The sequence below is a fragment of the Dermacentor silvarum genome, chromosome 1 (assembly GCF_013339745.2).
Source record: "Dermacentor silvarum isolate Dsil-2018 chromosome 1, BIME_Dsil_1.4, whole genome shotgun sequence".
NCBI classification, from domain to species: Eukaryota; Metazoa; Arthropoda; class Arachnida; order Ixodida; family Ixodidae; genus Dermacentor; species Dermacentor silvarum.
The window spans coordinates 400,412,977-400,439,622 of record NC_051154.1 but is presented as its reverse complement, the minus strand read 5'-3'; the positions used below and the strand labels follow the sequence as shown (position 1 = coordinate 400,439,622).

Sequence of the window (26,646 nt, the reverse complement as noted above, 5' to 3'; positions counted from 1 at the left end):
ATTTCCTTTCTCACAACGAAGCTGACTACAGATGCGACGCTTCTGGGGATGGGTCAAAGAAAGCCTTATTAGGTCTTCTGTCGACTCGCAGGAAACCGGCTAAGTACTACAACGTCACTACTTGTGAAGTCGAAACATCCGGATATTTGCCGAGACGGCCTCCGCAAAAGAGAACTGCCGGTCGTTCTGCTTACGCTACGACGGTGGCTTACCGTTAGTGAGAAGAATATTCGGTATACACAGGCGCTGAACCTCTACTGTGGCCATAGAGTGCTGCAGGTGCGGTTTTCGAACTCCGTGGCAAGAGCAGCTCGCATCATGCACGCGAAAAAAAACGCACAGCCGAAGTTACTGCGATGATGATGATACTGCACATGGCCTTAGTGCAATGAAAGTACGCATATTTATAAGATGTACCAATGCCTCCTCGATCAACAAGTTTATCGAGCAGGCCATGCATGTAGTACTGCCGTACAACTACATACGGGGGCGAGGTCATATAGGTAAAGCCCCTATATTTATAGTATTCTGTGGCGAGGAGTCGGTCGGTAGCGTCGATTGTGCGCAGCGGCCGTACGCTACAATGTTGCCATCATCAGCACGCTCTCGCGAACTTTTTTTTTTTTTTTGAGGCCCGCTACCTTTCGAGACCAAGCCAACCCTTCTCTCTAGTTGACCGCCATCCGTAGAGCAGCTGTTGTAACTCGGCCAAGTTGCGCAGTCTTCTTGTCCACGACATGCGGATGCAACGACGCACAACGCCCTGGATTAGTCCCAAAACATCGGCCGTTTAACTGTCGACGATAAGCGCTGTACTGACCTGGTCATTCCTAATGACACCTGTGTGCTGCTGACTAGCAGCTGCAGAAACAAATGGCGCAAACATCTGCTACAAAACACGCCCGCTAGGAAGATTGGCTTTGAGCACGCCAGTTCCTGAAATCGACGCCGCAAGGCTTGCGAGTAACCACACAAGCTTTGCGGCTGAGTACAACGAACCAAGGGCTCTGCTGACAAAACCGTTTATTACAGAAACAACAATGACCACATGTGTGCGTATAAAAATATGTTACAAAAACGGGGGGAATTCTGTACAAGACATGACGCGGGCTTCGCGATGCATTCGTGTATGAGTCCTCTATTTACAGGCGAGCGATGAAAGAAACTTTAGACGGTGAGCGCCAACACGGGAGGTGGGAACGGGGTCCTGAGCACATCGGACTGTGCCGAACACAGGTCGGGCAACGAGGTGCCCCGTCGCAGCTGGGGTTCTTCCATGGAAGGCTGGCAGTTATCCCAAGACGAAGAGAGGCCCTTCAGACCAGAGTTGAAGGCCAAAACCAAGTTCGATATGGACTCGACTTCCATCGCGTCCACTTCCTCGGTCGGGGCACAGTCCTGCTCGGACTCGTCAGAGTCGCAGGACGACGAGCGTCTCCAGAGCCGGCTGCGCTTCGCACCGCTGTCCTCGTCCTCGGCGTGAGTGCGGCGACGCTTGAGGCAGCGGGCAGATGTCGTCGAGGGTTCGGACCCGTTCGGCGGTTCCACATTCTCCTTGTCGTCGCCGCCGTCCGTGCTGGCGCAATCCTCGTACGCTGACGTCACGGGCGACGTCACCGTCCGGTTAGGCTTAGCGAGAGGCGATGAGTCCTCTTCGACGTCGATTTGCTCGGGCTCACAATCGGCTTCCTCGTCGTCGTTTTGGCACGGCGCGCACATCACGGGCGAAAATGACGCACCGTTCGTCTGGAGCGCATCGTCGAAGTAGGTTGTACGCGCCTTGTACAGCACACTGGCCACGAGCAGGCTACGATGCAGGCTGGGTCCACCACGCTGAACTCGAGACGTCGCTATTTTCCCGAGAGAAATCGCGATAACCTTCTGGGCGTCGTTATCCATAACCATATTCCCCGGGCGTACGATGTCGGATGGCCGCGGGCGACGTGGGTCTTGAGAATCACGAGCGATTTTTACGCGCCGATGCCAAGTACGACGAGGGGAGCACGATGAGAACGCAGCCGTACCCCCCGGAGACAAACAAGAGACTAACCGTTAAGGGAAGTGGCGCAGGCAGCCTTCCACGACCAAGCTGGAGGAAGTGACGTCGACGATTAAGCAAGCCGTCCAATGGCGTGCCTCGTGTGTGACCTCCAGGAACCGCGCTGGGATTTTTCTCTCCAATGGCGACCGCGTGACGTCAGCGCTCGGCGGTGACGAGCGCGTTTTTTTTTTTTTTTTTTTTTTTTTCGAGTTGCGTGTTTTCCGTTCGCAGGGGGAAAGAACCTGCGGCCAAGCAGAGGTAGCGAAGGCGAAAGCACGAATGATCGACAAAAGCAAGAAAGAGGGGCCGTCGGCGGCGCGACGTAGAGTAGCGCGTGCTCGTTCGCCCCGTGCGCGTCAGTGACCGGAGCCGACCGGTGCCTTGGACGCGATTGTTGCGCCCTGTCGCGCGTTTTTTCCTTTTGTTTTCTGCCCAAGAAAAGGCGGCGGCGGTCTGCAGCCGTGAATTAAACGCGCACTGTGATATGTCATGACAGACGCATGACATATCGTACTGTCAGCTGTTAGTGGAGCTGGCAGCTGCTTGGGTGTAATGACAGCGTGACGGAGACCGCTGTAGCGCTACCTTCCTATAAAGTCGAACATTGCGAGGTGTACACCTATGCAAGTAGCTGGCTTCCTAGCTCCGCGAATGACGCAATGAGCGACGGGATTTGCGAGCGTAGGTTTGTTGACTCTCTTCCGCAGTTTTGATACGCGATGCGATTGATGCCCTTGATGCGAGCTTGCCGAGTCAGGCCATGGTCGACAATGCTAGCGTGACACTGGCCCCAATCGTCTGCGTGGGTGTTCGCTCGCCAAAAGGAATATCGGCATAAATTGTTAACGTGCGAACGTTAACGGTGGAACGCTGTCAGTTCCATCTGATGTGCCCACGGGGTTGTTTTATTTTGTAACCCGAGCAGGTGATCGACTGATTTAGTGCGGTACATATTTTGGCTGCGATCAAAGTGGTCACCTTCCAGCACTACAGCTCTTTTTTTTTTTTTCTTTCGGTGTATCGCTACAAGTTGTGGTAGGGTTGCGGCAAGTTGCGGGACGAAACTAGGGCGCCTATGGGGGCACTCCTGCCCGAACTTGTCATTTGCTGGTTCCTACGTGACACATCACAACGTGCCCCTACTTGCACTCTACCCCAACATTTCAACATGTTGTTGCATGGTGTTTCTGTCAGTTTTTATTATAGGTGTTCTTAAGTTTTATCTTTTGCACGGCGCTAAAGAACAGTAGCAGCACTGCTATCTGTGAGCAGCGAATATAAACAAGCTGCCTAAGAACATAGCCTCTGAGATCTCCACTTTCCGCGCCAATCTTTGTGGCTATGCTGCAGAAAAGTAAAGACATAAACCGTATGGCATGAGCTTCCAGAAAACCGCTGCTACGAAGATGTGTTTGTCGACTTGAATCTCTGGTCGGTGAATAAGACAAACAGCGCAGCAGCCCCTCTTGAAATGCGCCGTTAAGTCTACGCGCGTCCATCGGGTGTTTTTCCGTGCTCGTACGGCTCGTGTCGCAAGCCAGGCCAGCCGTTACAAGTGCCAACACGCAGCAGCCGCGTCGACGAACGGCAAGTTTGAGCAATGACGCCGGGCGGTTCGCTTGGAGTGCTGGCTTTGTGGCTGTCGTTGACAGCGGTCTGTGGCGACAAGAGGGGATACATCCTCTATTGTCCCTGCATGGGTACGTTGTCCGTTTGATATTTCGGCGCCGATGAGTTTGTTATCCGGCGCGAAAAACGCGAGGCTGCGGGCCTTGCTTTGTTCGCACCGGGGTGCTAGATGGGGGTAGGTGCAAAAAAGGCAGCTTCCAAACTATCGTTTGGCGAATTAAGCCACTAACCTCGCATCGAGGGCACTGGATCTGATTTTGACCACGGCAGGTGCTTGCCTCGATGGAGGAAGGCATTGTGACTCGAGGCATGCAGCTGACGGCGGTGCTCTGACGCAAATGCGATCGTCGGTCGGGTGTTCTGTCGCCGCTTCAGCTCGGGTGTCGTTCTGCTATGGGCAACATTTGCGCGCTCTCTGTTTACGTAAGTGGAGTCGGTCCTTAGTAAGTAGAGTCGGCAGATGAATCCCGCAGTACCGTGCCGGGATGCGCGGCATGTTTGAAAGCGCAGTGATAACCGCCATTCCCTGCGAAAGCTGTGTGCTTCGAAAACTGTCACTGTAGACCTCGAGCTTAAATGTCTGACTCGATGCAGCCATGTGCGTGGATAGTTTGTGTCGGTATGTCATGAATGCCACGCAGTTGTCTGAACAGCCACAAGTGATACGGTCGTGGATGTCGCCAGGTGGGAAACGTTGTGTCTCCTCTTGGGCACTACTAAACAGTGCCTAAATGTGCTTGTGCAGATAAACATTTCTTTTAGTGGTGTGGAATGCTGACATTAGCACAGTGCGCAAGATGACTACGGACAAACACAACGACATCGCGAATTTCAGTTGATTTCATTGTAGTTGGTATGCGCAGAAGCCATGACATTCACGGAGGATCTTGTTGCAGGACTACACACTTTGTTTATTACTGCTTTCACACAGCCATTTGTCGTCGGTTCTTTTTGTCTGGGTCAAACTTATGGTCTCATAAGAACGAGGACACAATTTACTCCTGAAGGTGCTTCATCACATAAACCAAAGAACAAAATTTTCCTTGGTGATAATTGAGCCTTTCATCATCACCTAGCTGGTTTCTTTGAATGCAACAGCTCTGTCTGCAGATCTGAATGCATGAAGCTGCTGGGAAATTACCATCCTTGGCTTTCACTTTGCCTCAGAGTGGAGGGAGTGCTCCTGGAATCCAGGGCTGGTATAGTGTCACCATTTAATTGCAGTGCCTGTCGTGCTTTGTCAGTGGTCATAGTGGCACTCCACCCACATTATCAGTGGGATCAGCTGGCCGTGAATGGTGGCATAGAAATGAGGCAGAGTGAATTACTACACTATATCGGCCCAGTGGCTTATTCCTAACCTAAAAAACAGCATTTAAGGAGGCTGTTGGAACTGCATTTAAGGAGGAAACTGCATGTAAGGAGGCAACTGGAAGGATGTTGTGCTGAGCACAACAGCCTTCCAGTTGTTGTGCTTAGCAGGAACAGCATATATTTTCTAGTCGGACTGAAAGCTGCCATTTTAAAAGCCTTAAAAAGGCACTGCAGCACTTTTCCTTCAACACAGAACACACGGGAGCGAGGGAGGTGCTTTTCATTGAACATATTCCCAAAGAAAATTTTTAAAAGGACCTAATGTGAATGCAAGTATATAGAGTGCAATGTGAGCTTTCGCCATTCCCCCTCAAAATGGCATGGATAGTGATGCCCTGCCTCTGCGACTCCTTTCTTACTTTCTGTGGTGCACTTACGGTTGGCGTCTGACAAAAGTGCCCGAGAGTGAGCAAGGAGCAGTACGGGTGGGATGACGACCACTTCCTCATTTGCTGGAAGATAGGCCTTCATTTGTGCCTTCATTCAAGTAACATGGTGGTCCCAGGGGCTGGTGTCTGTCTCTGCAACGTCGTAGACCATGGGAAAATAGAAGGGGCCTTGAAAGGTGGCAGAAGAGAGCTAGCGATCTGGGCGCCTTATTGTATGCAGTGGAATAATATGTGGCTTGCGTGACAGTGTTGCTGACAGATTGCAAACGTTTTCTTACTGTATTCAAGAAGTGTTGCACATGGAGTGATTAGGCAGAACAGTAGTATAGGCATGGCTAAACTACTAGTGCGTTTTTGCCACTGCAAAGTTGTCTGGTCAGCTGCCCACAATTTGGTAGCAAGAGACTACATGAACGGAGTACATGAGGAGGACATGTCATTGTATGCTTGCTTCCTTCGCCAGACCCCAGCAGGCATTTTCGTTATACGCTGGAATTTGTTAACCGCACTACAGAAGAGCATTCTGCCACGATAATCTTTCAAATTGATTTAGTATTACGGGAGTTATGGGAAGTTTAAATGTTAAGGTGCCATGCCAGGAGGTGAGCTTCACGGCCGGCATAGACTCCTTTGCCTCAACTAGCATCCGCAAGCAGCACTCCTTGCCTTCTCCCATGTTGAAAGCGTGCGACCACGTTGCGCTTGCATCACGAGCCCCATCTCACTGTTTTCACTTTTCTTCCTTTTTTTTGCTCAATACGCAAAACTGTAGTTCCAGTGGCAGTCGTGTGTATTCTGTATGGGATGATTTATCATTCACATGCCCTAATCTGTGGCTTTGCTAGCAGTGCAAGTGACATAGAGGCATTTATGCGTATGATCTTGATTCACAGGCAGGAAGCTGGACTCAGCCTTGAGAAGAAGGCCACGTGTGCTTTTATGTGAAACTTAAGCTGCACTGCACTTATCTGTTTGCAGTGCCCAGAGCTGGTAAGGGGCCCTTTAAGGACAAAATGGACAATTTGCACAATGCTGTATGTCAGCTGCCGTGCAAGGCTGCTTTCCGACCCCCCAAAAAATTTGTCAGCAGACTACATTTCTCCCTTAAAAACACTCTTTCCAAGCATTGTCTGAGCATCATGTTCAGCCCAGCAAGGTTGAAGAATGTTCATGGACACCACCGAAATATGCGAGTTATAACAAGCTTTGCTTGAAAAACTTGACAAGTTAAGGACTGCGCAATGAGCGATGGACCAAAAAGTGTTAGGCTTAGCTTTAAGAGACAGGAGGACAGTGGTGTGTCTGTAGAGAGCAAACAGATGTCGCCGGTATTCCACTTGGCACTAACAGGAAGAAATTGGCCACGTAAGTCTATCAAGAGTTACCGAATGGGTGCCGAGGGAACAGAAATGCAGTTGAAGACGGCAGAGAATTGTGTGGTATGATGAAATTAGGAAATTTGCAGGTTCAATTTGAAATTGGCTAGTGCGAGACGGGGCTAGTAGTAGATTGTTGGGAGATGCCTTCATACTGCAGTGGACATAAATAGGCTGATAATGAGGTACTTGACAGGAGGTCAGCTCAGGTCCTTGAATGTCGGCACATGTTCCTCAACGTGCACCCAAAACGTGATACGCGTTTTTTCATTCTGCCCTCATTGGCATGTGGCAGCTGTCCACGGACCTCGTGCTCTGCTGCACAATCATTATCAAATAAATGGTGTGTTTGTGTCTGTGATGCAGTGAGGACCAATTCTGAGAATTGGTTTTCACTCATTCGTGCTGGTGGACATCACAAGTTTTGTGATAGTGACTGGTTATCTTTTTCACTAGCATTGATCAATTTAATTGCTTTAGAGAACATGTCAAAATTAAAAAATTGAAGCGAGTCAGCACTCAAGGCCTGCCCACTTAGTATCCGAAGACATGGACTGGTGTCTGTGTTGGCTGCCAAAATCTGCTGCATGATAGTATGTTGGTGTTCTACATAGTTCTGCCTTGTTATGCTTAAGGGAGGCTTTCTTGGAAAGTAAGCGAAATGTTGCATGTGCCAGCTCATGAAAATTTTGATACTTCCACATGTTTGCTCCCTTCTCTGTAATCTTCCTCGGATTGAGGAAGTCTCTCTTTTCGTCATTTGGGCCTGGGCGCCAACATCCGAAGACCTTGCATGTCTGAAGTGTTCTGCTCTGTCATCTACCATGGCCATCTGTCTAGGAGCACATGAGAGAGAAGTGCTGCTAGACAAATTAACATCCTCGTGAACCACAAGCTCTGTGAGCCACTGCTTGAATTCTTGCATGAGGAGGGCCTCCATGCTTTCGTTTAGATTCCCCCTTATGCTGCAGGGCAAGGTGTTTGAATACAAAGTTAAATGTCAATGAATTTTGCTTCTTTGGGGTCAAATATCTCAAAACTGCAGCTAGTCTTGGGATATGCATACCTGCCAAGTCTCCCGGATTACCCGGGAGACTCCCCGATTTGGACCATTTGTTCCGGTTGTACGGTTGACAGGAAAATCTTCCGGAAATTGCTGTTGTGTCCCGTTCCCTCGTTCAGCGCTTTGTCAGGCCACGTTGGCAAAAAAAAAAAAAAAAAAAAATCCAACCCAATCTAATACAGTTAGAAATTCATCGCGCTAAACATTGTTAAGAAAGTAGTAGGGAAACCCTATACATGCGCTATTTCGTTGACCGCAGAGCCGCTCCTTACGCTGACTATGAATTGTGGGTGCCCTAATGGCCCTAGTCCCATTAAGTTAGCCAGCGAATGCGGGCTTCCACAACTAGCAACGCTAGACTCTCCATTGTTCTCCTCGACGTTAGCCGTTCTGGCATTGCGTAGGCCTACTTGTCAGTCGTGGCTTTAAAAGCAAGGAGCGCTAGCGCAAAAAGTATCTTGAAGTATTTTTATTGTAGTGCTCAGCCGAAGTGACGCTGGGTATTTTGTTGATACCACAGAGCTATGTAGAGTGCGATAAATACGAGGACGCAGTGCTGCTCGTCCGTGTGTCGCTCGTTCAAGACGCTGGGAAACGCCAACCTCGCCAAATGTGAAAGAAATGGAACTTTTTACAATCAAACATCATCTGAGGAATTTTTGAACACCCGTCGTGGTTGCTTAGTGGCTTTGGCATTGCGCTGCTAAGCACGAGTTCGCGGGATCCCGGCCGCATTTCGTTGGCGGCGAAATGCAAAAACGCCCGTGTGCCGTCCATTGGGTGCACGTTGTAAAGAAACCCAGATGGTCGAAATTAATCCGGAGTTCCCCCACTACGGCGTGCCTCATAATCAGATGGTGGTTGTGGGACGTAAGACCCGAGAATTTAATTAAATATGAAAGAATGTTTGAAGGCACACTCAGCAACAACGAAATGCTTGCAAAAGTGAGACCTTGGTACTCATGTGGTCCTTTGTATAGCTGTAAATAGTTCTGGCAGTAGTACAGTGCCTAGAATACTGTAGCAGTACTTGAAAATATAGATGTCGGGGTGGGGGGTAACCGGGGGCCCGCCGGTCGAAAGATCTCCCGGATTTAGTTTCTCCGAACTTGGCAGGTATGGATATGTGCTAGGTGGACATGTTTGGAGTACCGACTGGCTTCAATTCCAAGTTTAAACATGCTTTCTAAAGTGGGTAACTCAAAGATTAATTAATGTAATGTTTCAGTGATTATAAACTTTCTATGTCTGTTGGTACATCATGCAATTAATGTATTTCCAAAAATTAGTCTCCATGTTCTGATAAGTTAGGCATACAAAGCATGAACATAATGGAATGAAAAAGGTATGCTCCTCTTCTGGTCCACCTTTTGTGGTTTTTAGAACATGACTCCTTACCAATTCACTCAGCTTTCCATCATTCTCAATTTCAAGGCATTCTTTTTAGGCATTACACTGATCGACAATATTTTCATTAATTAGCCTTCTTTTGCACACATTTAGAGTGATCATGGCATTCTGAGAGCGCTGGAAGTTATTCTTAGGAGGTTATGGTTGGTCATCTGAGATTTGGTGGTGTCATCTAGGCCTTGTGCACAGACCGGTGCTTTGGTAAGCGCAGATTTGGTGGTGTCATCTAGGCCTTGTGCACAGAGCGGTGGTTTGGTAAGCGCATAGTGTTTCATGTTTGCTTACCATTTCAAAGATAATTCATAAGTACTGAAGACCATACAATGCAACACTTCATTTTAAGGTCAAGTTCAACATGATTTCTTTTTTTAATGCTACTTATAAATATGCATTGACCTCTATAGTAATGTGGTGAAGGAGCATGCTGAAGTGAACAGACAATTTGGTTATTACAAGGTGAATATATCTCATGTTTGATAAGTTAGGCATACAAAGCATGAACATAATGGAATGAAAAAGGTATGCTCCTCTTCTGGTCCACCTTTTGTGGTTTTTAGAACATGACTCCTTACCAATTCACTCAGCTTTCCATCATTCTCAATTTCAAGGCATTCTTTTTAGGCATTACACTGATCGACAATATTTTCATTAATTAGCCTTCTTTTGCACACATTTAGAGTGATCATGGCATTCTGAGAGCGCTGGAAGTTATTCTTAGGAGGTTATGGTTGGTCATCTGAGATTTGGTGGTGTCATCTAGGCCTTGTGCACAGACCGGTGCTTTGGTAAGCGCAGATTTGGTGGTGTCATCTAGGCCTTGTGCACAGACCGGTGCTTTGGTAAGCGCAGATTTGGTGGTGTCATCTAGGCCTTGTGCACAGAGCGGTGGTTTGGTAAGCGCATAGTGTTTCATGTTTGCTTACCATTTCAAAGATAATTCATAAGTACTGAAGACCATACAATGCAACACTTCATTTTAAGGTCAAGTTCAACATGATTTCTTTTTTTTAATGCTACTTATAAATATGCATTGACCTCTATAGTAATGTGGTGAAGGAGCATGCTGAAGTGAACAGACAATTTGGTTATTACAAGGTGAATATTTATTTGACATTTGCCAAAAGACTCGCTTGTAGTGTGGTGGCATACATAAAAAAGACATACAGCTGCTTGGTGAATGATTCCCGGAGCATGGTTCATACACCATTTCAAAAATGTTCACCATCTTATAGTTTTGAAAGGAGGATTCGATGGCAGGGGTGTTCAGGTTTTGAAAATCATTGTACTTCAGGGCAGGAACAATAAACCTGGTATTGGGTAGAGTTTGTTATTTGTGTAGCAAGGGACTTGTTCGGAAGTTTCGTCTTCAGGGTCAAAATGCCTCGTGTTTTTAACGGAAGTTTCACTTCGTGTGACAAGCTGTGTTATGCTGGACTTTTGGTTTGTGCTGTCATGCTGGAACGAACAGTCGCTCATATTTCTGATCATTGCGTTGGTGATTTTGTCTGCTTCTGCTGCCGTATTCTTTGTCATGCAGCTGATGGCTGCGCGGACCTCGAATTCGCTAATGGGGGCGTCCAATGCATGGTTGGGCTTCCCTTGATATTCTGCGTCATAGGGGCGCGGTGCCATGTCTCCTCCAAAGCATTTCTCCTCCACATCAGCCAGGAATTTCTCCTCCTTGCCTGTGTACGTATGGAGCAGGCGTTCTAATGCCTTATTGTTTTTGCCCTTAGTTTTCGTCGGGTCTATGATGGCTCTGAGTATTCGCAATGTTTTGCTCGTACTCAACTTTCCGTCCAGGCTGTCGCAAAATTTCTTCCAATTACTAGGGCATAGTCCTCTGCCTCCTTTGTGATTTCAGCAATGCGGATTTTGAGTCTCCTATTTAGTTTTTGCCTCTTCCACCGTTTGGAGACCCCTCTGCAGGCTTCCCATAGGTGGAGCAGATGCGGATCGACGCCTGGAGCTTCCTCTGTGGTGGCCACCTTTTTGGTGACCGCCTTTTTGTGGCTGTGGAGGTCATCGCACCGTTTGTTCAAGGTTCCTATGTCGAGATACGCATCTGTTGTGCGTTCTCTGTATGCGTGCCAATCCGTGACTTCTGCGGTGCCAATTTGCCTTCTAATTTTGCAAGTTTTAAAAGAGATGCTGAGTATGGTAGTGATCACTCACCAGGTTGTTGAGAGTGTTCAGCCACACGGCGCCGAGATTTCTTTCCATTGTTAGGTCGGGACTAGTGTCTGCCTGTGCGCTATTCCCTATCCTTGTAGGGTTTGTGGGGTCCGTGGGTAGTTGTAGGTCCCACTTGTCCATAAGTTCTACTACCTGTCTTCCCTTCATGTCTTGGGTGGGGTAGCCCCATGCCCGGTCCCTTGCATTAAAATCCCCGGCGATTAGTAGCGGTTTGGTGCCCGCTTTTGTAAGCGCTTCTATTGTGCCGGTAAAATCCACTGCCCTTTGGCGGGGGGGGGGGGGGGGGCTATAGATGTTTAGGAGAAAAACACCATGCCGTCCTGAGCCCTTACACAGAATTTCTACTAATAGGGGGGGATGTCCGTATTGGCACCGGTATTGTGTTTGATTACCGTTATGGATTTGTGTATTAGCGTTGCTACCCTGTGCTCTTTTTCCAAAGCAGTATGTGCTTCATAGCCCTGCAACTTTGGTACAGTTCCGACTTCTTGGAGTGCTATTGCGGCCGGCGGCGTCTGTTGGGACTTAACCGGCTGCTCCAGCAGTCCCTTTTTACGCCGGAACCCTCTGCAGTTCCACTGCCAGACCTCTGTGGTTTCCCTAAGGCCCCTGTGGCCATGACTGACTGAGGGCTCCTGTCCGGCAGCCCGGGCCTATTGTAGGGCTTTTCTGCCCTCTCTCTAGTGCCTGTTGTTTGCTTTCTTATTGGCTGCCTGCACTCAATTTGTGTGGCTTGTGTTCTCTTTTCCATTTTTTCTTCTTGCTCGGCGAATTTCCGGTCAATGTATTTTGAGAGGGGGGGGGGGTGATTATCGTGTCTAACAGGTGTTTTACTGTTGCCTCCATAACTGGTGTGTGCTGTGCAGGCTTGGTAGTGCTATTGCTCACCGTCGTTGTGTTATTTGATTGAGGGAGTGACTGTTGAAATGCGGGTGTTTGTACCTGCTTTTTAAGCTGCTTGTTTTCTCTCTCCAAGTCGCCTAATCTAACTCTTGTGATTTCTAACTCTCTCCTTAGCTGCACTAGTTCGGCAGAAAGTGTGTTGTCTGGTTTGGGTTGGGAGGCCACCGTTGCCCAGCTCACCTCGATTTCTTTGTTAGCTTGTTTCTTTTTCTTCTGCTTCTGCTGAGGCGGTAGTGGTTGCCTCGCCTCTGGGGAGCTGGATCTCCCCTAGACTCCAGTCTCGACCTGGACTTGGACCTTCCCGGAGTGACTGAGCGCTCCCTCTCCGAGCTCAGCCAGCGTTGCTTGATGTTCCCCCGCTGATTGGGCCGGCTCCGGTGCTGCCGCTGTTGCGGTTTCGGTCGGTCTTGATATAATCTCGACTGGGTGAGGTGGGTCGTCACCGCAAGAATCAGGAGATGGTGATGAAGGCAGGCATCGTGATGATGAAAAAAAATAGAAAAGACTGTATTCACTTCATTGGTACATGGTTTTGACTCTATCCGAGTCTCGAGCGGTTCTGCTTAACACGGGGGGGCCAGGACGGCCTTAAATAACCCCTTGTGGTTTTGTGGTAGCCGATGTCTCCTTCGGGGAACTTGTGGAAGTGTCAGTCCTCTGTCGGGTTGTCAAGTTGACGACCTCTTCCCCCTCGGGTCCTCTCCTTTGGTAGCTCGCCTTTGCGTCTGCTCAGGTTGTAGAGGTGTGACGCTTTTTCGGGGATGAAGGGGATTATCTCGTCACGGGAAAGGCGCTCGGGCGTGTTTCCCACATTTGAGAGGTACAGTTTCCAGGAAGATCATAACCGCGTCTTGGGGATGAAGATAATTGCCCCGACACGGGAACGTGCGCGGGTTTGGTTTCCCACAACTGAGATGCAGAGTTCCAAGCCGATCATAACAGTCTCGTGACTGGATTTGATTGAGCTTCTTGTGACATTCTTGGGCCCCGGTGGCATGGTCGCCGCCGCAGAAGGCACAACTGGTTTTGCAGACGTAGTCTTACGGTGGGTCGCCCATTCCGCACCATGCACATTGGCTTGTCACTGTTTTTGGGCAGACGTCCGTGCGGTGGCCCGTCTCCTGACAGGTCCTGCAGTACTGCCTTGTCGGCTGGTATGGGACGCACAGTGTCTCGCCGCCGAAGAGGTCGACATAGCGAGGCAACACGTCCCCGTCGAACATAAGCAGCACCGTTTTGCTTCCCCCCGGGCACCGGGCCTGGAGCACCTCCACTCCCTGCGTTCTGACGCAAATGTTGTCCATGATTTCTTCATCCATGACGTCTGTATTGATGCCGTGTATTACCCCCTTCAGGAGGTAAACGACGGTAAACGACTTTGTCTGCACAATCTATAGGTTTCTTTTGGTGTGCGTATCGGCACTCTCATTTGTGCCAGGATGCTGGGATGGTCATTCTGCATAGATTACCTAGTTTTTCCGGGGCAGAGAACACAACTTCGACGTTTACACGTCAAAGTTGTGTGGATGCTGGGACGGTCACAAAATGACCATCCCAGCATCGAGGCCCAAACGAGAGTGCCGTATCGCACACCAAAAGAAACCTATAGATTGTGCAGACAAAGTCGTTTACCGGATTCCCCTGTCATGTGGGAAATATTATATCGGACAGACGGGCCGCTTCATAAATGAAAGGCTGAACGAACACAAGTACAATGTAGACCACGCAAAACAGGGATGGCTTTCTGCCCACTGCTCATGTGGATGCAGGCCAAGATTAGAAAAATGTAGCATTGTCGCGAAACACAAGAGACCGTGTTACATGGGAGATAATCGAAGCGGGAGAAATTCTTCGGTTGAGGGATGGTTGCATCAGTACCCCCTATGTCGCTCTCACTGAGAAGGAGATCAGATACCTCGGGCTATCACCACGTTGAATTTTGTGTGGTTTTTGTCATGGGGTTCTGCACATGGTTGGTGTGCTATTGTGTGACAGTATAAATAGCTATGCTTTCTAGAAATCACCACGTTGAATTTTGTGTGGTTTTTGTCATGGGGTTCTGCGCATGGTTGGTGTGCTATTGTGTGACAGTATAAATAGCAATGCTTTCTGGAAAGAAAATGAACTTTTGGAAGTTCAGCGCTCTGTCCCCTCTGCTGGCCTTGCGCTGTCAACCTACCTTGATGCGGTAATTACTTATGTTCTTATGGTGTTGCACTATTGTGTGACGATGTTCCTTTGCAACACTGTGTTGTTATGGTGTCGCAAAAAGTGGTGGCCTCCACGATGTGGCTATCGTATGCAAGGAGGGTGGAACATGAGTTAGTTTAACTAAGTACTATAGTTAGTTATACTAACTCTATGGGGCAGAAATGAAAAGGCGGAAGTGAGTTTTCTAACAGTACCAAGATTGCAGGGTTCAGCTGCAGGCAAGACCAAGACAAGCAATGGCTCCATGAGCTTTGGTGTTTTTCCGAAAATTTCAGATCCTTTCTTGCTGTCCGCACTAACAAAATGTATTTTTGTATTTTTTTTGGGCAGTTGGGGTGCACTTTCAACCTAATCATTTTTATGCAGTGTAGCTTACAGATGCGAAAACGAGTGGTTTCCCACGGATCGACTTTTTTCTCTATTTCCCTACCCCTTAAGTGTCGCATGCACCACACTGTTATCAATGTTGTGCATGTCAGGGCTTTCTGATGCAGTGGAGCCCAATGGAAAACTGTGACTGTCAATTGTGAGCACCTAGTGCAAGTACTTTCTGTTCTCCTTTACAAAAGCAGACGTGGCATAGTAAGGAGACTGTTCGGCTTGAACAGCTGTTGTTTTGAAACCATGTCATATATCTTGTTCTGGAGGTTCACAGGCAAAGAGAAAGTGCAAAAAAGATGAGGTCAAGTAACTAGTCAACCAAAGGATTCCAAAGAATGATGTCTGTATCGCAACATGGACAGCACATGGCCATCCACAGCACATGTTGCAGATGGCTCAAGCAATGCTAAAACAGCTCATTTCTTCCATAATTGTGAGTGCCACCTCCCAGTAAATGTGGTGAAGGATTATCACCATGGTAGAACAAAGTTGTGCGGTGCCTTATTCACTGTTGAACGAAATAGCACCAACCTGACAGCTACCATATGGTGTGTTCCTTGACTGCCAGGTATGTCCAGGAAGACACTTGAACGTTTCTGTGATGCCAGTTTCAATATGAACCAGGCAGGTTCTCTTTAGCTGGCTTTTCGAACTTGGTAGATGTGCAAGTGACAAGCGCCGTTATAAAGGCCGATCAAACATTCTCTTCACAAACATTAAATATATCAGTTCATAGCTTTCCTAACCACAGCCTTGTACATTGTCTTAGGGATGGTGGAAGAAAGCATACATTGCCAACCTAGGTGGCATTTAAGAAGTATTGCTGCTTTCTACATGAAAAAGTGATGTCCACTTTTGGTGAAGATACATGCTTAAAAGCTAGATCTGAGCTTAAGAACTAGTAGTGTTCACCAAGTGTTGGCCGTTTGAGTGGCACTGTTGATTCGTCTGTCATGTCTTTCAATGGCCATCTAAAACCAGTGAAAATACTGACATTCTGGTTGGATGGGACTGTTAACACAGCCAGGATCTGCTTAGTTAAGTTGGATGTTGCAAACGAGACCCTGTGCAGCAGTGATTACGAAGGCACTGAATACCATAATCAAGACGGTCGCCCAGAACAAAACATTAAAGATGCCGGAGCCTTGTTTATTTATTTATATTACCGTAAAGTCAGAGTACATTACAGAGGGGACGAGGTGCATGTATGACAAAGTAATACAGCAAACAGCAGCAATGCAATTATAAATACAAGCGGTAATGACAGAGTAGTACAAATATAAGTATAATGCTATGTAGAAAGCAAGTTAGATAAAAGCATCTCTGAAGTCTTCATCAATAATGCTGCATGGTCGAGTGTCCCAACCAGCAAAGATGCATTGTACCACAGAATCTTGAAAGCGTTTGTGTTAGCAGAGGGAATACATGCTTTATAGAAATGAGTGACTACGTGCCTCTAATTCAGAAATGAGTGACTGCTTACCGGCAACCAAAATAGATGCTCCATACATTGTAGCAGCTGCAGCAATACTTTTTGGACACATGTGATTCACAGTGAAGGTGAGAACTTATCAGGATGCAGTTTTGAAAGAATGCAAAAGAGCTGTGATAATGAGTCGTATGTTTGTTTTTTATGGAAAGCAAATGCATCATTGGAACTGGACTGCTGCATCCATAAAACTGAAGACAGCCCAGTGTTGTGATACAAGATTATGTGAGCAGCAACTTTGTCAATCTTGCCTCAACAGACAGGAAAATTGAAGCAGTTAATGAAATGGAATATCAGAATATTGGATCATGCAATTGTTTTTTTCATGTTTTCATGAGCCACAAGTTGCATGCACTGACACAGAAAAGTGTAATAACATTCTTTAACTTCAAATGTGCTCAGGATGAGACCTGACTAGATTTTCGGGAGTGAAACTTGAATATGTTTACACAAAAGCAATCGTGGATTCATTGTTTACAGATGATTGTGTCATATACAACACAATTCAATCCCCAAGTGACCAAGAGAAACTAAGCATTAACTTACAAGAAATAGAAAAATGGTGCTCCACATGGCAAATGGTGTTAAATCCGGACAAGTCAGTAATCATGTCCGTCACTAGAATGAAAAATGTAATGAAATACCCTTACATCATTGCAGGTAACGAAGTTAATAGAGTGCAACAGCACAAGTACCTCGGTTTAACCTTCACTTCCGACCTACGCTGGAATACGCACATAGATAATGTGTGCTCAAAGGCTTATCGGGTAATTTGGGGTCTGAGCCGTAACATCCGCAATGCAACTCCCGATGTAAAATTACTCTCCTATATAACACTGGTAAGACCAGTTATTGAATACGGAAAAATTGTATGGGATCCCTACGCTGCATTTGATATAGCAAAAATAGAAAAAGTGCAGAGACTGGCTTCCCGTTTTATATATAATAAATATTGCCGCGTATATTCACCGACTGCGTTATGTAAACAAGCAAACCTTGAAACTCTTGAAGGCAGAGCAAAGGTTGAAAGGATGAAGTTTCTTTTCATGCTGATTCACGGTCACTTTAGGATTAATACAACGCCGTACTTTACAGTTCACCCCGACCAACCATCTAGACATCGCCACAGTATGTACATTCCTGTGCCACTCTCTCATAACAATTGTTTTAAATACAGCTTTTTTCCTCGAGTGATTAAAGAATGGAACCAGCTGCCTAACTCCATTGTGAGAAGTGACTCTCTTGATGTCTTTATTGATTGCCTCGTACCATTCATACGCCACAGCACACCTAGACAATAGCACAAATCCCTGCCTCAACTTGTGTATTCTGTAATTCAGCTGTTTTATTTTTTCTCGTCCAGTACATTTGTTTATATATTATATCGGATGTAGTTGTTGAGCTTGCCCATGTATACTTATCTGCTTTTCTTCCACTCCTGTAATAGCCTGCAAAGGCTGTCAGTATTAATAAATGAATGAATGAATGAATTTTAAGACCATAGTGCATGATTCAGAAATTTATTTTATTTATTTATGCAATACCCACAGCACCTTTACAGGCATTACAGTGGGGGGAAATACATATCAAGCGGATTCATGCTCCATGACTTTCAAGTATACAATATGGTACATAACGTAAGCATAATGTTCAAAGAATAACAATCACTATATGCATGCAGAGAAAAAAAAAAAAAAGGAACATAAGTAATGTCGCATCAGTTCAACAAGGCATAAAATGTATCATTGGATATGGACGGATATGGAGGATGGTAGCCGATTCCACTCCCGTATAGTTCTTGAAAAAAAAGACATCCTGAATGGGGGGGGGGGGTTCTGTGTGGCAAAATATTTCTCGTACTTTATGAGTGTGGTCACCTCGAGCTGATGCATAATAAGGTTCAAGTATGTACCGTTGCCCGTCTATGCCAATTGTTGAATGAAAGATCTATGAAAAAGCTTTAAACGAAGTTTTTTTCTGCGATTGTCAAGAGATTCCCATTGTAAATTATTCTTTGCTTGTGTGGTGCTAAAAGCAAAACTATAATTTTCAGTAACAAATCTTGCAGCTAAATTTTGTATTCTTTCAATGCGTTCCTTGTCACCAAGCATCGGTGGGTCCCATACCTCGCATGCATATTCTGAGACAGACCTGACGAACGTCTTGAAGAGTAGCTCTTGAGTAGCCATACTGAAGTTTTTAGCGTTGCGCCATATAAACCTAATGCCTTGCCTGCATTTGCTATTATATGATCAACGTGACGATGCCATTTTAAATCAGTGGTAAAATAAACTCCTAGGTATTTATATAAGGACACCCGTGACAGTGCAATGTTATCTAAGGTATACTGAAACAAACATGTTTTTTTTTTCCTACTAAATGACATGATAACCGTCTTATCTAGATTCAAATTCATGTTCCATTTACAACACCACTGAGCAATGCGGCTGAGATCACATTGTAATATTCGGCAAGCATCTTCACAACTAATAGGCTTATACAAGACGCAATCATCAGTGTATAGTCTCAAATGCGACAGGATTCCTTCACTGATATCATTGATGAATAAAAGAAACAAAAGTGGACCCAGAACGAGCCCTGAGGGACGCCAGAAGTGACGTCTACCCTTGATGACTCAGAACCATTCAAAACTACGTATTGTTTGCGCAGTCTTAAGTATTCGGCAATCCATGCAATAACTTGTGCATTAATACCGTAGGTATGAAGTTTCTCAATCAACAAAGAGTGAGACACAGTATCGAATGCCTTCCTGAAGTCTAAAAATATACAATCTATAGAAAATCGTTTATCCATAGCACTGGTAATATCATGCGTAAATTCAATTAGTTGTGTTACGCAAGACAAATTCTTTCTAAAGCCATGTTGAGAGGGATTAAATAGGAAATACAGATTCATATGTGCCACAGTACTCGTGTATAAAATGTGCTCTAAAACTTTGCATGCAACACACGTTAAAGAAATCGGTCGATAATTAACTTCGTCTCTTCGCAGACCATATGAACTGGAACCACTGCGCTAATCTTTCAATCATTGGGCAGGGAAGCTTCTGCCAGTGATTTTTCAAAAAGTATTTTCAAGAAAGGAGCTATAGATCGGGCACAAATTGTAAAGAAGTGATTTGTGAAGCCATCAGGTCCTCCCGCCTTTGGCAGTATTCAATTTTAACAGTAACAGTTCTATGCCACGTGTGCTGATAACGACGTCTTCCATATCGCCCATCGGTGCCATCCGTTCCCGCGGGGTACCTCTGCGATCATCGCTGCTAGGCATCACAGTAGAAAACACGGAAGCAAAATACCGATTAAAGTATTCCGCTTTAGCTTCGTCGTCAGAAGCGACGTCGTTTTCAGAGACGAGTGACGGAATAGATGTGGCCTCTTTCCCATTTCTTTTCACGAGCTTCCAGAATTGCTTGGGGTCATCTTTGATTCTCAGCTGGATAGATTCGCTAAAAGCATTCTTGGCTACGCGAATTGCCCTCTTCATTTCTGACGTAATTTCTTTCAGCTTCTGCCTGTTATCACTGGACGGCACTTGAAGAAAATTGTGATAAAACCTTTGCCTTTTGTTTGTAAGCCTGCGCAACGCCTTTGAAAACCAAGGCTTACTTCTACTTTGTCTCTCATTTAGGACCCTGCACGGTATGAAATGCTGCCGAAGCTCTAGCATTTTGTTTTTGAGGCAGGTCCATAATTCATCTGTATTTTTATATTCAGCTTCCGTTGCAAAAACATCGTAATGCCCATCCAAACCCTTATTTATTTTATCAACCTGAGCTTTCGAATAGTTATACACAGGTCTTGCCACACTGTGTGCGGGTTTTACATGTGTAATTTCCATTTCACATAAAACAACACTGTGGTCACTAATTCCAGGAACGACAACTGTAGAAATTACCAGTTGAGGTTGGTTTGTGAACGTTAGGTCCAGAACATGATTTCCTCTAGTTGGTTCAGACACTATTTGAGATAGTGTGAACAAATCAACAATGTTCATCATTTCTTGACACAAGCGACCCTCACTTGAAATTAGTGAGCCCTGATCGTTCCACAGAATATGTGGGAGATTAAAATCTCCGCCTATAACCAGGTTGTCCGCCCGTATAGTTTCAACTGCGGATCTCAACTGACATAGTATATCAACAGAGGAATCAGGTGGTCTATAAAAACTAGATACAGTCAAGGCACGTTTGTTGGAAAGAGTCAGCTCACAGAAAATAGCCTCACATTCTCTGACAGGAACGGGCAGCTGGACCGATGAAATGCTTTTCTCTACCAATATAAAAACTCCGCCACCGTGAGAATTTCGATCATTTCTGTGACGTGTAACCATTTGGAAATACTTCATTATCAGCTATATTGGCCCTTAGCCAGGACTCAGTTCCTAAAATTATAGACGGCTTAACTAAATCAACAAGCGCGCTAAATTCGTCAACTTTATTCTTGATACTGCGACAGTTTATGACAAGAAAAGAAACATTGCCATTGTTAAATTGATGTGGTCACTTCAGGGAAACAACCTGGTTTAGCTCAGAATTATAAACATATTTCGTGCCATTGAACAATAAAGTATCGTACTGAAGGCTAACTTTATCGCCATCCTTCCTACGTGATTTCGCAAAATCCCACAGCTGTTTTCTTTTTGCACGTACTTCATTGGAGAAATCTTCAGATATAGCTAACTGGCTATTTTTCAACTTTCTGGCATTCTCTAATATTAACTGTTTTTCTTTGTACAAGGTAAAACTTGCTATCAAAGGGCGATTCTTACCACTCTGAAACCTTCCAAGGCGATGCGCACGCCCAATTGACAGGTTCCGTAAGCCCAACTTAGATTCACACAGTTCAAGAATTTTGCGCTCAGAATCTGCATTTCTTTCGGCATTATCACTTTCGTTGACACCATAGAAAACCAAATTGCAACGCCGGCTCTGGTTTTCCAGATTATCGACTTCTGCCGACGACTTGATCAATCGATGCTGTTGGTCACATTCGCTCTTGCATTGACCGAAAATTGCGCAGAGCTGATCGAAGTTTGTTAACTTTGCTTCTAGTGATGTAATGTGTCCGCTAAGGACATCTATGGCATGCTTATTCTCTGTCAGAAAGAATGCAAAAGGATAACCTATGGAGTTGCATCTGAGATGTTGTGTATAAAACGTAATGTGTACTGGTCACACTTCATCACAAGAGAAGGCTTTGTTTTACTACAGTCTCTTCATGATAGTACAATAAAAAATAATACAATCTAAATATAACTTCAACATATAAAGATACGTAACTATCTGCAAATGACCCCGACAAGTTTAGGGGGCATTTAACTGTGAAGAAAGATTCTGCAAGCAAACTTAAGCTTTATGAAGAAGTTTAGGGGGCATTTAACTGAAGAAAGATTCTGCAAGCAAACTTAAGCTTTATGAAGAAGTTTAGGGGGCATTTAACTGTGAAGAAAGATTCTGCAAGCAAACTTCAGCTTTATGAAGAAGTTTAGGGGGCATTTAACTGTGAAGAAAGATTCTGCAAGCAAACTTAAGCTTTATGAAGAAGTTTAGGGGGCATTTAACTGTGAAGAAAGATTCTGCAAGCAAACTTAAGCTTTATGAAGAAGTTTAGGGGCATTTAACTGTGAAGAACGATTCTGCAAGCAAACTTAAGCTTTATGAAGAAGTTTAGGGGGGCATTTAACTGTGAAGAAAGATTCTGCAAGCAAACTTAAAGCTTTATGAAGAAGTTTAGGGGGCCATTTAACTGTGAAGAAAGATTCTGCAAGCAAACTTCAGCTTTATGAAGTTTAGGGGGCATTTAACTGTGAAGAAAGATTCTGCAAGCAAACTTAAGCTTTATGAAGAAGTTTAGGGGGCATTTAACTGTGAAGAAAGATTCTGCAAGCAAACTTAAGCTTTATGAAGAAGTTTAGGGGGCATTTAACTGTGAAGAAAGATTCTGCAAGCAAACTTAAGCTTTATGAAGAAGTTTAGGGGGCATTTAACTGTGAAGAAAGATTCTGCAAGCAAACTTAAGCTTTATGAAGAAGTTTAGGGGCATTTAACTGTGAAGAAAGATTCTGCAAGCAAACTTCAGCTTTATGAAGAAGTTTAGGGGGCATTTAACTGTGAAGAAAGATTCTGCAAGCAAACTTCAGCTTTATGAAGAAGTTTAGGGGGCATTTAACTGTGAAGAAAGATTCTGCAAGCAAACTTCAGCTTTATGAAGAAGTTTAGGGGGCATTTAACTGTGAAGAAAGATTCTGCAAGCAAACTTAAGCTTTATGAAGAAGTTTAGGGGGCATTTATGAAGAAGTTTAGGGGGCATTTAACTGTGAAGAAAGATTCTTGCAAGCAAACTTCAGCTTTATGAAGAAGTTTAGGGGCATTTAACTGTGAAGAAAGATTCTGCAAGCAACTAAGCTTTATGAAGAAGTTTAGGGGCATTTAACTGTGAAGAAAGATTCTGCAAGCAAACTTAAGCTTTATGAAGAAGTTTAGGGGGCATTTAACTGTGAAGAAAGATTCTGCAAGCAAACTTAAGCTTTATGAAGAAGTTTAGGGGGCATTTAACTGTGAAGAAAGATTCTGCAAGCAAACTTCAGCTTTATGAAGAAGTTTAGGGGGCATTTAACTGTGAAGAAAGATTCTGCAAGCAAACTTCAGCTTTATGAAGAAGTTTACGGGGCATTTAACTGTGAAGAAAGATTCTGCAAGCAAACTTCAGCTTTATGAAGCTCTCGTTAAGTGCCACTTAGCCCATGCCTTCTGTGTTTCCTGCAATGTACCGATCAGGTTGCCACATTCTACCCGATTGGTTTTCAGTTTACGAACCTCACCTTGGACATAGAGAAATTTACTGGTTTCTGTGATATACTGAATGTGTTTTTGTACATATATACTGCGTTGGCACATAAGCAATTTTTGAATTTACTGAAGCTTTGTGGAAAGCAGAAATTCCAGTGGAGAGGAAAGTCGCCAAAATGGTGTGTCTCTATATATCTTGTTACTAGCTACTGTGACCAACTGCAGGCATCTCTCTCTTTTGTGTACCTGCGGCAATGTTACGAAAGTAGTTTTGAACCATCTCTCCTTATTCTTTGGGAAAAAATTTTTTTTTTTCCCCATATGTTTAACATGGGTTTTGGTGTGGCATATTGCAGACACACAACCAAGGAACTTGTGGCAGCGCTAGAGGGAGAAACATGAACATTAGGGGACTTTGAGAAAGGCTTCAAAAGGGTTTCGCATGGCATTTTGAAGTTAGTAACGCTGGTGCCTCCTGAAATACTCTTGGAGTGACTTGACGAAGGCTTCACAGTGTCAGCAATATGTTCACATAGGCAACTCAAGTTTGCACGCCACTCCCACTCTCTCCAAAATTTCCCATTTATCAATGTTTAAGCCCCTTTTTCCTAATTTCCCTAGTGAATTACATAAGGGTAGATGTTTGTGCGAAATCTTTATGAAGTGACATAAAGAAATGTTTTAACTCACATTGTTGAAAAGTTAAAGTAGCACAGTACACGCAGGACAAAGAACAAAAGGACACACACGAGTGTTCGTGTGTCATTCTATTCTTGCACTCCTCTGCGTATTGTGCTATTTTTACTTTTTACTCTAGTGACATTTAAGGTAACTTTTCCTGTGTGCTGTTTCCTTGCAGGTGATTGTATTGCTTTATGTTTCATACTCGACCAAAAAAAAAACTGCGCTATCGAAGAGGACGAACACACAAGTGCTTGTGTGTGAACCTGCCTTATTTTGTTAGACCTTGTCTTTGTTAGTGCTGCTTTACAGTGCAGCTGTATATGGCTAGGTGAAACCAAAATCCGTGCTTCCGATGTGGGCGGAAATGTGGCCCGATCCTGGTGATAGTGCAGAAAGGGTCCAAGTGCAATGGCACATACCCTTGTGGTCTCCTGGTGGTGGGCTCCGGGACCTGTAACACGCCCTTGAACTACCCTTGTCACACATAGATAAGGATGCACCATTGGCTGCGCCGTCAGTGATGTTATTCTCTCCGTTGCAGCCAAGACGTGCATGCAACACTTTCTCTCCGACTTCAACATAGGTAGGCCACGCATCGTACAAACTCCCGAACAGCAGGCAGCTTACAAAGAACAGCGCCGACCGCAGCACCGTGAGAGCTCGCGTTCGCCGTGCCGATGCTGCAGTCCGGGCACAAGAACAGAAATTGAGAAAGACTCTAATGAACCGTCGGGATTAACCCAGTGATAAACCCTGGGGCCACACATTTCAGCTTCGCTGGTTAAGCAGCTGTACGGAGTGCTTGGGCGGCAATATTTTTTTTTCATTTTTTTGTCATGTATGAGAGAAACTTTACTGAATAAAACAAAATTGAGCTGTCGTGGTTGGTGCCCCTGGTCCAGGGCTCCACTGGTGCAAGCGGCTCGCTGGGCTTGGTCCAGGAGAGCCAGTTGGCTATCCTGATCCTTGTCCGCAAGCCACACCTCCCACTGCCTGTTAAAATCTTCTGTTCTTAGTTGTGTGGAATTGGATATGTGTCAATCTGTTTGGGCACGTCCACGTGATGTGCAGTAACGTTGGCATGTCCCCGCACCACAGGAATTCGTCAGTGTATCGTGTGTGATGAATACGGTTATGTGGGTTTGGGCACGTGCGTCTTGAAAGTCGGCACCAACTCCTTGCCTGATGACTGTTTAACTTAGGTTGCGGACATCTATACTGCCTCCACTACTTTCTTTGGTGTTCGAAGATGATGCGCAGTGTAGAGGGGGGGGGGGGGGGGTTGTCACTCGGTTTGTCCGGGGCTCGGATGCTTAGTACGCAAGCTAGCCAGTCTGCCCTTGCATCACCCTCCATGCCCTCGTGTGTGGGACACCAAGTGAGGTGGTGGAATCCAGTAATCTGATTCCCTAAAATTCTGAGTTCTAAGCGCGGTGCCGTCCCACAGAGATACAGGCGATAGCCGGTTTGTGAGTATGGCCGCAGATATGTCCCTATTCTCTGCGTCCCTAATTGCAAGTGCAATCGCTGCGGCCTCTGCCGTGCTGACAGTTTTTGCCATGACTGGTGCCGCTACCATGTGATTTTGCTTCGTGGCTACCACTGTATACTTGTACCTGCCCATCTGATTTGCGTCCAAGTAGTACACGTGCTCTAAAACTCTTGTGTAAGGCTCTTGCTCGGGCCTTTCGGCGCCCTGCATGACACCTTGGACTCATATTTTTCGGAATTGGGGACACCACTATGTGCTGCCTAACTTCCTGTGTCATCTGCACTGTCTCTTCTGCAGTGAAAGCCGAGTTCGGTTAGTATGACCCGAACCTGCGTTGTTCAGCGCAGTCCATCCCTTTGGCCGCCGCATACTCCTTGAAAGTATTGTAGATGAATTTCACAAAACTTGCTGTACTAGTATTTTCCGGGAGCCCTAGAGCCGCTTTAAAGGCCCACCGAATGTTGACTTCAAGCTGTTTGCACTCCTGATTCATAATGCTTTGGAAGGGGTGTCCGTACATAATCCTACTGATGACAAAGGCATGTACCAGTCGGATCGTTGTCTTCCGAGAAGCCCTCGCAGGTACGCGTAACCGTGCGGTTCATCTTAGCCACGTTTTGGGTGGTACCTTTAAGCAGGCGGAGCGTGTGGGATCCGGCCGTCGGTTAGATCCATGATCCCAGGACGTGCAGTTTATCCACCTCTCTTATGCGCTCCCTGTCCAAGAACAGTTCAAAACACGGGTGATTTACTTGTCTCACATACTTTGCTCTTATTCCAATAAGATTCAGGCTTCTCTGGGGCGCATGTCATGCCGGCCCCTTGCGTGAAGGTCTCGACCTGTTGGATTGCTGACTGGAGAAGCTCCTGCTTATCCCCATAGGATCTGCAGTGTGCCCACAGCTTAAAATTGTCGGCGAAAATAGTGCTCCCTAGGGCTTGCTTCGCTCCCAGTTCCAGTGTCCAAGGGCGCGATCTTGTACGCGTTCCAAAATGGAACGGACGGCCTCTGTACATTTTGGAACGCGTACAAGATCGCGCCCCAAGTTTCCCTGCTTATATAACTGTTCACTCAGATGAAGATGAGTTGCTGCTAAATGATTTTCTATCAGCACTTTGACTCGCATCGTTCATAGAAAATGTGCTTTAATATTTCTAAATGTGCTCAGAAAACAGCCTGAAGTAAAATGATACCAT

The 26,646-nt window shown here is 45.7% G+C and overlaps 3 protein-coding genes across 6 annotated transcripts in view; 1 reads left to right on the top strand and 2 right to left on the bottom strand.

Moving 5' to 3' along the window:
* LOC119437548 (serine/threonine-protein phosphatase 2A activator) overlaps nucleotides 1-465 on the bottom strand; it is a 71,227-nt gene extending 70,762 nt beyond the window's left edge. Inside the window, exon 1 of one of the 3 annotated variants that reach the window (XM_049660692.1) lies at nucleotides 213-465. The gene's annotated coding sequence lies outside the window, so the exon portion shown is untranslated. The remainder of the gene's footprint in view (nucleotides 1-212) is intronic. The other 2 variants (XM_049660693.1, XM_037704547.2) reach the window with 2 other exon arrangements.
* A 541-nt stretch (nucleotides 466-1,006) lies between these two features.
* LOC119437549 (immediate early response gene 2 protein) lies at nucleotides 1,007-2,044 on the bottom strand. Its single transcript, XM_037704549.2, has one exon. The coding sequence runs from the start codon at nucleotides 1,903-1,905 to the stop codon at nucleotides 1,168-1,170; it is 738 nt and encodes a 245-aa protein (XP_037560477.1). The 5' UTR covers nucleotides 1,906-2,044; the 3' UTR covers nucleotides 1,007-1,167.
* Nucleotides 2,045-2,402: 358 nt separating this feature from the next.
* Nucleotides 2,403-26,646, top strand: part of LOC119437547 (GDP-fucose protein O-fucosyltransferase 1) — a 96,380-nt gene continuing 72,136 nt past the window's right edge. For both annotated transcript variants that reach the window (XR_007465167.1, XM_037704544.2), the window contains exon 1: nucleotides 2,403-3,741. Coding sequence is in view for 1 of the 2 variants with exons in the window: in XM_037704544.2 (XP_037560472.1) it covers nucleotides 3,642-3,741 (100 nt within the window). In the remaining variant the exon portion in view is untranslated. The remainder of the gene's footprint in view (nucleotides 3,742-26,646) is intronic.

Excerpts from the sequence above, each read along its gene's own strand:
- LOC119437549 (XM_037704549.2), bottom strand. The coding sequence starts at position 1,905 with ATGGTTATGGATAACGACGCCCAGAAGGTTATCGCGATTTCTCTCGGG.